Below are 12258 nucleotides of genomic sequence, written 5' to 3'. Positions count from 1 at the left end.
GGAAATCTTCTTCGTTCAATTTCCTCTGAGCCTCTATTTGTGCAGTCTGCAACATAATGAGGCGTTCAAACCTCTCAAACTGTTCCTGAGAGATAGGACCAGTGGGTAATGGAGGAGTAAGGAATGGGTAATGGAGGAGTAAGGAAATTAACATGTCTTTCTGGACTGTCCTTAGGTCGGAAGCTTCGTCCAGCTGTCCCTAGAGAGTCTAGATCTGGTCTAGGATAAGTAGATACAGGTGTAGCATACACTGTACTAGTATGAGGCTGCGTCATACTAACAGTTAGGAGGGAAGGTGTGAGCGAGAACTGAGCTACACTAGGCTCAGACACTAGGCTCACTTCTGCCTTAGTTGCTCTCTCTTCTATGTCATCAAATAGAGTCATACTTCCTAATTGTGACACTAGGCTTTCTGAATCTGAATCATAATCAGACATCTCTGTAAGAGCAGGAAACAATATATCTTTAATTAACGCTCTGACAGTTTCTGCAGTGTAATTCCTGTTATACGTCACACCGAGATATTTGGCTACTCGCCAACACGTCTGAAGTTTTAATGTACTTAACTCAGACAAAGTCAGAGTATCAATTAACTGTTTCACTTTGGCATACATCACGAAAATAAATGTACTACAAGAGAGTGATTATGGGAAACTATAATCCTAATAGGAATTTTCATGTTGGTCGTCTTAGAGCTCATAAACAGTATTTCCATCTCCTTGGATCAAGAGACTCAGTCAAGTACATACATCCACCTAGTTTGTTGTACAAGACTAAACTCAGAGTCTTCAGATTAGGAAAATACTCAAAGTGTTTGATCATAGAGTTACTAGTATGTCAAACTGGACAATTTCTCCAACACCTTGGATCAAGAGCATCCCGGAAAGGCCCCCATTTGTTACAAAAAGCGCGATTCTAAAAGCTTAGAGATCTCCAGTGAATACTAGAAAGGACTGCCCTTCTAGCATCCAGCCTGTTACTGGGTTTTCGTAACAAGTAGTCAGTATCCTTGTCCAATTATCCATTAGAATTCAGTATGATTCAATAGTGCTTCAGGATTACAACTGGTAGGCTACTAACTAGAGAAATTAAAATTTAATAAATTTATTAAGTCTAGAGGTATATTATCAAATTAAATTAATTAAATTAATCGTAGTAGTAGGTTGGTAGACAGCAACCACCCAGGGAAGTACTACCGTCCTGCCAGATGACTGTGAAACAGAAACCTGTAACTGTTTTGCATGATGGTAGGATTGCTGGTTTCTTTTTCTGTCTCATAAACACGCTAGATAACAGGGATATCTTGCTACTCCTACTTACACTTTGGTCACACTTCACAGACACGCTCATGCATATATATATATATACATACATCTAGGTTTTTCTCCTTTTTCTAAATAGCTCTTGTTCTTCTTTATTTCTTCTATTGTCCATGGGGAAGTGGAAAAGAATCTTTCCTCCGTAAGCCATGCGTGTCGTATGAGGCGACTAAAATGCCGGGAGCAATGGGCTAGTAACCCCTTCTCCTGTAGACATTTACTAAAAAAGAGAAGAAGAAAAACTTTATAAAACTGGGATGCTTAAATGTGCGTGGATGTAGTGCAGATGACAAGAAACAGATGATTGCTGATGTTATGAATGAAAATAAGTTGGATGTCCTGGCCCTAAGCGAAACAAAGCTGAAGGGGGTAGGGGAGTTTCAGTGGGGGGAAATAAATGGGATTAAATCTAGAGTATCTGAGAGGGTTAGAGCAAAGGAAGGGGTAGCAGTAATGCTGAATGATCAGTTATGGAAGGAGAAAAGAGAATATGAATGTGTAAATTCAAGAATTATGTGGATTAAAGTAAAGGTTGGATGCGAGAAGTGGGTTATAATAAGCGTGTATGCACCTGGAGAAGAGAGGAATGCAGAGGAGAGAGAGAGATTTTGGGAGATGTTAAGTGAATGTATAGGAGCCTTTGAACCAAGTGAGAGAGTAATTGTGGTAGGGGACATGAATGCTAAAGTAGGAGAAACTTTTAGAGAGGGTGTGGTAGGTAAGTTTGGGGTGCCAGGTGTAAATGATAATGGGAGCCCTTTGATTGAACTTTGTATAGAAAGGGGTTTAGTTATAGGTAATACATATTTTAAGAAAAAGAGGATAAATAAGTATACAAGATATGATGTAGGGCGAAATGACAGTAGTTTGTTGGATTATGTATTGGTAGATAAAAGACTGTTGAGTAGATTTCAGGATGTACATGTTTATAGAGGGGCCACAGATATATCAGATCACTTTCTAGTTGTAGCTACACTGAGAGTAAAAGGTAGATGGGATACAAGGAGAATAGAAGCATCAGGGAAGAGAGAGGTGAAGGTTTATAAACTAAAAGAGGAGGCAGTTAGGGTAAGATATAAACAGCTATTGGAGGATAGATGTGCTAATGAGAGCATAGGCAATGGGGTCGAAGAGGTATGGGGTAGGTTTAAAAATGTAGTGTTTGAGTGTTCAGCAGAAGTTTGTGGTTACAGGAAAGTGGGTGCGGGAGGGAAGAGGAGCGATTGGTGGAATGATGATGTAAAGAGAGTAGTAATGGAGAAAAAGTTAGCATATGAGAAGTTTTTACAAAGTAGAAGTGATGCAAGGAGGGAAGAGTATATGGAGAAAAAGAGAGAGGTTAAGAGAATGGTGAAGCAATGTAAAAAGAGAGCAAATGAGAGAGTGGGTGAGATGTTATCAACAAATTTTGTTGAAAATAAAAAGTTTTGGAGTGAGATTAACAAGTTAAGAAAGCCTAGAGAACAAATGGATTTGCCAGTTAAAAATAGGAGAGGAGAGTTATTAAATGGAGAGTTAGAGGTATTGGGAAGATGGAGGGAATATTTTGAGGAATTGTTAAATGTTGATGAAGATAAGGAAGCTGTGATTTCGTGTATAGGACAAAGAGGAATAACATCTTGTAGGAGTGAGGAAGAGCCAGTTGTGAGTGTGGGGGAAGTTCGTGAGGCAGTAGGTAAAATGAAAGGGGGTAAGGCAGCCGGGATTGATGGGATAAAGATAGAAATGTTAAAAGCAGGTGGGGATATAGTTTTGGAGTGGTTGGTGCAATTATTTAATAAATGTATGGAAGAGGGTAAGGTACCTAGGGATTGGCAGAGAGCATGCATAGTTCCTTTGTATAAAGGCAAAGGGGATAAAAGAGAGTGCAAAAATTATAGGGGGATAAGTCTGCTGAGTATACCTGGTAAAGTGTATGGTAGAGTTATTATTGAAAGAATTAAGAGTAAGACGGAGAATAGGATAGCAGATGAACAAGGAGGGTTTAGGAAAGGTAGGGGGTGTGTGGACCAGGTGTTTACAGTGAAACATATAAGTGAACAGTATTTAGATAAGGCTAAAGAGGTCTTTGTGGCATTTATGGATTTGGAAAAGGCATATGACAGGGTGGATAGGGGGGCAATGTGGCAGATGTTGCAAGTGTATGGTGTAGGAGGTAGGTTACTGAAAGCAGTGAAGAGTTTTTACGAGGATAGTGAGGCTCAAGTTAGAGTATGTAGGAAAGAGGGAAATTATTTCCCAGTAAAAGTAGGCCTTAGACAAGGATGTGTGATGTTACCGTGGTTGTTTAATATATTTATAGATGGGGTTGTAAGAGAAGTAAATGCGAGGGTCTTGGCAAGAGGCGTGGAGTTAAAAGATAAAGAATCACACACAAAGTGGGAGTTGTCACAGCTGCTCTTTGCTGATGACACTGTGCTCTTGGGAGATTCTGAAGAGAAGTTGCAGAGATTGGTGGATGAATTTGGTAGGGTGTGCAAAAGAAGAAAATTAAAGGTGAATACAGGAAAGAGTAAGGTTATGAGGATAACAAAAAGATTAGGTGATGAAAGATTGAATATCAGATTGGAGGGAGAGAGTATGGAGGAGGTAAATGTATTCAGATATTTGGGAGTGGACATGTCAGCGGATGGGTCTATGAAAGATGAGGTGAATCATAGAATTGATGAGGGGAAAAGAGTGAGTGGTGCACTTAGGAGTCTGTGGAGACAAAGAACTTTGTCCTTGGAGGCAAAGAGGGGAATGTATGAGAGTATAGTTTTACCAACGCTCTTATATGGGTGTGAAGCATGGGTGATGAATGTTGCAGTGAGGAGAAGGCTGGAGGCAGTGGAGATGTCATGTCTGAGGGCAATGTGTGGTGTGAATATAATGCAGAGAATTCGTAGTTTGGAAGTTAGGAGGAGGTGCGGGATTACCAAAACTGTTGTCCAGAGGGCTGAGGAAGGGTTGTTGAGGTGGTTCGGACATGTAGAGAGAATGGAGCGAAACAGAATGACTTCAAGAGTGTATCAGTCTGTAGTGGAAGGAAGGCGGGGTAGGGGTCGGCCTAGGAAAGGTTGGAGAGAGGGGGTAAAGGAAGTTTTGTGTGCGAGGGGCTTGGACTTCCAGCAGGCATGCGTGAGCGTGTTTGATAGGAGTGAATGGAGACAAATGGTTTTTAATACTTGACGTGCTGTTGGAGTGTGAGCAAAGTAACATTTATGAAGGGGTTCAGGGAAACCGGCAGGCCGGACTTGAGTCCTGGAGATGGGAAGTACAGTGCCTGCACTCTGAAGGAGGGGTGTTAATGTTGCAGTTTAAAAACTGTAGTGTAAAGCACCCTTCTGGCAAGACAGTGATGGAGTGAATGATGGTGAAAGTTTTTCTTTTTCGGGCCACCCTGCCTTGGTGGGAATCGGCCAGTGTGATAATAATAATAATAAATAAATTAATCACAGTAATCAAAATAATATCACTTCTCTCGAGTACAATATTATTGTGCTGAAAGAACATATCACATTTATAATTCTTAAGTACCGTCTGGTACATTAACATTTAATAAGATATTACAAATATGTACAAGTAATTTTGTGTGTATGTGTGTAAGTGCTCTAAGTAGTTCGCTATGGCTCACGACTCGACTAGACTTAAACAAGTGACTGACAAAGTCCTCAGATAAACTAACTTCTTAACCAACTGGCAGTCGGAACAGTCTGCTTGAACAATAAAACAACTGATAAGCCGAACAACAATATAACAAGCAACTGCGACACAATCAGGAAGAAGGAGATAATATAAAGACAGCTAGTAGGGACCATCAGCAGATCCTCCACAAAAGCCACAAAACTCCCATACTACTGAATGTAAGTTCAGCATAAGAAAATCCCCGACTGTGATAATACACAGATACCAGTACAAGTTAGGTCAGAAGCTACAGCTCAAGACCTGAGTTGCTCAGAGTGTCTAAGCGACACACAACCTCAGTACAACGCCGAAAATCACTAAGTCTATACAATGTTCTGTGAACAGAGTCTCCAGAACTAACAAGAATAATGAGACAGATGATCTGTCCAACCACCAAGAGAGTCTAGACCAGACTGAATACTTCAGGCGAGGTGAGGACACCCCCCCCTCGATCATGTGATAGCTCCGTGGGTCGCTGCAGCTCAGAAACAGAAGCCGGCAGTCTAACGAGCCACAAGCGATAATTACAGTAGTTAGACAATAAAGACTTGAACTGAGCACATAATATGTTACATCCTACCTAACCAAAGGAAGCTAAGTCAAATAACAATATAAAGCAATACATTTACGATTTAGCTATTATTGCAAATATAAGCAATATAAAATTATATGAAAAGATAATAATTATATATATACATAATAATCATTGCAACCCATTCAGGGGTTGCAACGGCGAGAGTATGAAGGGTGAGCCTCATGACAATTAAGGCAAGAGGGAGGTCGATTGCAAGACGTATTAGAATGGTCATCGGCACCACAGACTGGGCATTCGGCTATGGATCTGCAATATTTCGCTGGATGGCCAAATCGCCAGCAATTTCTACACTGTTGCGGTGTAGGGATCACCTTTCGAACTTGTAACCGATGTCCTGCTACATAAACTGAGGATGGGAGTTCACGGCTGTCAAAAGTTAAGCGAGCCACATCGCTAGGGTATCGTCTCCGCCAGCGGGCAGGAAGAACATAAGTGTCTACCTTGAGGATTGGGAGATCTTGGAGTTCCAGCTGTTCAAGAATGGCATTGCCACATGTCTGGAAATTTTGTTGAACTATGGTATGGGGCAGAATGACGGTACCACTACAAGAATTGAGGGAATGATGTTTTTCAATAGTGACAGGAACAATATCTATATGGGAAAGAAGAGAAAGATCATGAGCTTGGGTAGCATTCTGTACAGTGATGATGCGCGTACTGCTCTTAAGAGCATGAAAAGAAATATCTTTACCAACATGGCGTAGGAGCACCTTGCCAATACTGTGGTCGGAAAGATATTATTATTATTATTATTATAATCAAAAAGAAGCGCTAAGCCACAAGGGTTATACAGCGGTCGGAAAGATAGGCGGTAGAGGAAGTCGGTCGTAAAGTGAAGAATTTAGTCCATTGTGCAGTCTGAAACTGAGCGTGGAAAGGGAGTGCAGGACGTGTCGATCTTTTCTGAGAAGAATGAGAAGGTGGAGAAGTATCATCAGCAGGTAATTTTCGTTGGCGTTTAGGCATGGGACCAGAGTTGGTCCGATGTGGAATGGGCTGGCGATTCGAAAATTGCCGCACCATAGAGGGAGAGGCCGGAAGCATAGTCAAAGGAGAGCGGAGGTTAGATAAATCAAAGGAGTCAGTCAAGACCTCAGTACCTGAAGCGGGTGAGGAAACAGCACCAGCAAGAGGTACAGAGGCATGAGGAATGTCCGAAGAGTGGTCCAAAGACGAGGCGGGGTTAGAACGGGGTGCGGTATCAAGAAGGGGCCCGGGGGTAGCAGGGTCATGGATTGGGTTCTCCATGGTTAGGTTACTTCTTTCTTTTTGTTTTTAAGAAAAAAAAAGAAAGAAGAAAAGAAAATAAAAATAAAAAAAGAATGAAAAAAAAGGGGGGACCGGGGAGGGATAGTTCCTAGGAGGAATGAAAGGGCCAGAAATCTCCCTCCACGCCCAAGAGGACCTCAGCACCGCAAGTAGCGTAGATGCAGCATGGAACCCGTGCCATACCCTACCCATCATGCCAGTAAACCAGCAATCCAGGATAGCAACCTCAAATCTGCCGAGCTACCTTGGTGGACAAAAGAGAGGGCAGCCAGATATCCGCCACAAAGCATACCTCCTTCGGCCACCACCCCCGGAATCCGAAAGGTGGCTTCCAGAGATACACCCGTCGCCCGAAAGACAACCAAAGCCACTCTCCGGGATACCGGAGAGGGATCGGGACATCCCCAGGTGATCCAGATTCTACGGCAAACTACGCCACCGCCAAGAACCTCAACGGAATGGGATGGACCCCGGTACCCTTTCCCCTACCTAGGAACTAGTGCGCCTGTGGGAAAAATCCCAAAGGCCAAAAAGAGGAAGGGCAAAAGGGAGGGGTGGGGAGGGGGAGGAGGAAAGGGAAAAGGGGAGGATGGGATAGGGAAGGGGGGATTGGGGGGTAATTAGGTTCGGCCTGAGGAAGGAGACCGACAGGTCTAATTCCTCAGACCAAGAGCCTCTTCACCACGCCAAGGAGCCCCCCTTGAAGAGGAGCATTATCTGGTAATGTTAGGCTCAGGACCACATTAGTTATAGATATTAGGATATTTTACACAGCACCACTGTACAGCTCCAGCTTTTATACTATATATTTTGCATATGTTTTTTTAGTACTCTTACCTTAATATGTAGTGTAGTTTATCTCCCAGGCCTTGATACTGTATTTGAACTTTGAGCCTTGTACAGATTTTTTTTTTAAATCTCTACAAGGTTTGTCAAATTTTATTTGATAAAATAATTTTCTTTTTAAACACGTTGACCAAAGATCTATGAGTTTCGGTTTCTTCTTGTATACTGTATATTTGGTAAGCCATTAACTTGTATATAGTTAATCAGTTGCACTGGTGATTTATCTAGTCATTAACATCTGTTGAGTTCTCCTCATTAATTATTCTTTCTATATTTTTTCAATACCATGATGTAATTAAACTGAGTACTTAGTAGTTACTCATCTGCTCCATACATGAGCAGTGTGATATTTTACAGATACTCTATAGTAAATACAAATAGGTCATTACAGTACTAGTGTGCAATACTTTACAGTCTTGTAAGGAAATTTCAAGCATTTTCCAGTTTGGATAGCTTATTATTATTATTATAATCAAGGGGGAAGCGCTAAACCCGGAGGATTATACAGCGCCTGGGGGGGAGGATGTGGAAGGCATTCAGGCTTAATTCGGGGAACTGGAGCACTGATCCAATTCCCTAAATCAAGAGCCCCTCACCAACATCAAGGAACCTTCCTTGAGGGGTTGGATAGCTTAACTCTTTCATTTTTTACTAAGATCCTAGTGTGTGCACTTGTTTGAAATTTAAGTACTATACAAGTACTGTATAATCTTATTATTACTATTTCAGTAACATAATTATTGTATTACCAGACCTATCCAATTTGCTGTTATATCCATGTATGTCCTGACAAAATAAAAGTTTGAATTTGAGTAAATCAAATGAATGTCTTTTTACAGGATACACACTGGTGAAAAGCCATACAAGTGTTCAACGTGTGGCGTGGCATTTCGACAGAGGGGACACCTCTCTAGACATGTATTCAAGTACCACTCAGACCAGCGACCACCAGTAGCTAAATAGAACTCATCTGACAGGCAAGGATGTATGCCAAGACACTGGTGAAGATAATTCGTGATAATCATTCTTGTTAGGTCATCATCATGAAAATGCATAAGTATGGACTTTTTTCTTGTAAGAAATATATATGCTGTTAACCAACTACTGTAAGTTTAACGTATCTTCTTGGGAGACAAAGTTATCATTATCATAAAATCTGATACCCTGAATTTTAGGGCCTCCAATAAAATCTTTTTGCAGCATTACACCATTCTTGTAGACTCGTAGAGGCTGAGTGTTGTTACAGCATTGGTCATGCTCTAACTTGCTGGACAGTGATGATTTTCACCCAGGTTTCTATGACATATTACTCAGTAATTGCTATGGCTTTTTAGGTTATTCAAATTTTATACAACACAATTTTTAATTTTGGCTGCAGAACTGTATCACAGGAAAGAATTTGTTTTTAAACTTTATTTTGTGATACTGTACATGACTCATAGGTAAAAAGCTTTATAAAGATAACCACAAGTGGCTACTTGCAATGAATCACTGAAGGTGACCAAGTTATGTCTTGTTACTTAATTGAACTCCCCACCCCCATGGAGCTAACTTGCTGCAAGAGGGTTGTGCAGTCATATTTATGGGAGAGCTGTATTAGCTAGTTCTCCCTGGCAGTCTTCCATGCCGGTATGATCTCCAGACAATAATTCTTATCACTTCTCATGTTAATGTCTGTGTTCAGAAGTATCTCCAGAGACAGATGAGAATGTCTCTACCAGCAGTAATTGGCTTCCCATTCATACAGAAAGTAACTGGAGGGCTGTCTTGCCCAAGGTCACCACACCAGCCCTTCCCGAAGGTTATCTTGCCTAAGATTGCTACACTAGCCCTTCCCCATGGTTGCTATGTTCTTTCCTCAATACCTCTTCCTCTCAATCCCCCATTTCTTTCTCTTTTGCCATAATGACTGTATGACTTGCGGGTTTAGTGGTTACCATGTACGTATATGATGATAATATAACCATAGTCCCAGCTTCTGACATTATGCTACAGATATGCTCTCTATTGTGATGCCCAGCCATCAGTGTGTCTATTGCCCTACCTTCTCATTATTAATGGGCTCTGCTGCAATGCTGCTGCAGACTTTGCAAGAAACTCCAAGGAGTTCAATCTATTGTTTTTGTAATGGTTCTCAAGTCCCTTCTTGTTCCTAAGTTTCCATGGTGTCTACCTGGCAGGAACCACCAAACACCTTCCAAGACCCACCCATAACACTTTTTATATTCCTCCGGTGGAAGAGTCTTGGAATTTTATCCATCTAAGATTACTTGTAACTGTAAGTGCCTGAGAGAGGGAAAGAACTCTGGATGTGAGAGGACTGGACTGTCTAGTGCAAGATTCAATGGGAATTGCAGGAGGTGGTGCATGGCTAAATAATAATAATAATAATAATAATAATAATAATAATAATAATAATAATAATAATAATAATAATAATAATGGTGATTTTACTTTAAAAACATGCAAGTAATACAATTTTTGTGAAAAGCCCAGGATGCACAACATTTTAGGCAGATTCAAACTAGCACTAAAACTGCTTAATATAAATAGTACATGTGTATAGAGCTGTTTTAACTTACGAGTTTAGTGCAAAATATTGACAGTGGGGGAGAAGGGAAATATACATATACAGAATACCCTCGATTTAACCAACCCAGATTTAATGCATTGTGGAAATACAGAGGAAAATCCTCTGGTTTGTTGATTCAGAATAAGTGGGCAAAATTTATTGATTAAAGAAGTGACCATTTTTCTTAAGATCATGGCAGAATAACTACTACTACCACAGTCACCATTACCAGTCACCCACTACCCTCATCTAGTCAATCAAATCAAGAATTTGTTGTATACATATATAAGTTCTGGTCACTTCTGTGTACTTATGTAAAAGTCAGAATTAATAATTGGATGGACAGTATAAAATTCACGATACAGAGGAATGAAAAGCACGAATAATAATGATAATTAAGGTTAAAGATACAATCAGTAAATTAAAATTTAGGGGTAGGATTAGACAGGGATAAATAGTACAATTAATAAAATAGCTGCAATTTTTTTTTTTCAACATATTGGCCATTTCCCACCCATCAGGGTGACCCAAAAAGAGGGGAAAAAAAAAACACTTTCATCATTCATACATAATCACTGTCTTTGCTGAGGTGCTCAGATATGACAGTTTAGATGTCACTCCAAACAGCTGCAAATATAATTAAAATAATTAAAGATATTTGGTTGTTTTAAAATACTACATAGACCTAAATGATTGAAATGTTTGGACATACAGCATTGTGGACTATTTATAGAGAGAGGCAAATGTGTTTTCTTCTTTGGGTCACCTTGCCTTGGTATGAAATGGCCACTGGTGAAGAAACACACCAGAGCTGCATCTGTCAGAAAGGAAGATACAGAAGGGCCCCGTTTCTCCGCAGGTTCCTGATCCTTGCCAATAAGTGAAAATCACTGGCAAGTGGAACATAGCATTTTTTCGCTATCAAATGCATGTATTACACCTGATAACATGTTTACACTATCATATATTAAGTGCTCAATACAGCTAGGCCTAAAAAATGATAGGAAATTAAAATGATTATACAGTACACATGCAATATTTACCTTAAAATATAGCACCAGATGCCCTTCCCTGACGCAGCTGTTGTGCAAATATGGCAGAAAAGTGGAAAAAGCACTGAACATAATGAACAATGGCTCAATTGAAAGTCAGTAAAAGCGTGGAACACTGAAAAGAGGGTGCCGAACATGCAGGGCCCTCCTGTAATAAAACGTAAACGCCCAAGTCTGCAGGACTTTACAGTTTAAAAAAAATGACACTTTTCACTGATATTTCAAACATTTCTGAATGAGTACCATTTCTGTGAACAACTAGGTAAAGCTCTTTTGCATTGTCTTGTGACATGTAAATGATAGTTGATATAAAATATCCTTGTTGACTGTGAAGCAGAGTTGTCATACAACTGTTGACTTATTACAATATTCACCATACTGGTTTAATAGAGCAGAGTTCATAAATTAGAGCACACTCAACCCTCAATATACTGAAGTAATAAGGGGGATTCTCCGAGTGTCCACTAAATCAGAATATTAAAATGTCGCAGAAGAAGCACTACTGTATACCTAATATAATACTGTACACACAGTTCACAGGTATACAGAATAAATTTTTAAAGGTAAATGCATTACAAGTAGTTTACCCAGTGGATTTTGTCTTATTTCAGCAATCCAGTATAGTTATTACTGTGATGAAACTTCGCCTAAAAATAATGTGTGATGTAATATGATTTTTTTTTAAGTTAATTGTTATCCCACCGAAATCTAAATATGATTCTTTGTACTATACAGATAAAATTTTTTGTTAATAATGTATCTTAACACTTTCTAACATTATCAATAGTGCTGTATGACCCTTGTGGGTTTAGCCCTTAGTTTTGATTATAATAATAATTTAACATTATTAAATATTTATTATTTATTAAATACTTATTATAGCCTATGTTGAGAAATGGTTTACCAGCTAAGGTTAAAGATTAAATATAGGGGGAACTT

The 12258-nt window shown here is 39.8% G+C and overlaps 1 protein-coding gene across 2 annotated transcripts in view; it reads left to right on the top strand.

The window, feature by feature from the left end:
* Nucleotides 1-10766, top strand: part of LOC128696515 (protein bric-a-brac 1) — a 134539-nt gene extending 123773 nt beyond the window's left edge. For both annotated transcript variants that reach the window (XM_053787839.2, XM_053787830.2), the window contains exon 10: nucleotides 8535-10766. In XM_053787839.2, coding sequence (XP_053643814.1) covers nucleotides 8535-8658 — 124 coding nt within the window. In that variant the 3' untranslated portion in view covers nucleotides 8659-10766. The remainder of the gene's footprint in view (nucleotides 1-8534) is intronic.
* Nucleotides 10767-12258: the final 1492 nt, after the last annotated feature.

The sequence above is a fragment of the Cherax quadricarinatus genome, chromosome 31 (assembly GCF_038502225.1).
Source record: "Cherax quadricarinatus isolate ZL_2023a chromosome 31, ASM3850222v1, whole genome shotgun sequence".
Lineage (NCBI taxonomy): Eukaryota > Metazoa > Arthropoda > Malacostraca > Decapoda > Parastacidae > Cherax > Cherax quadricarinatus.
This window is presented reverse-complemented; position numbering and strand designations above follow the sequence as displayed.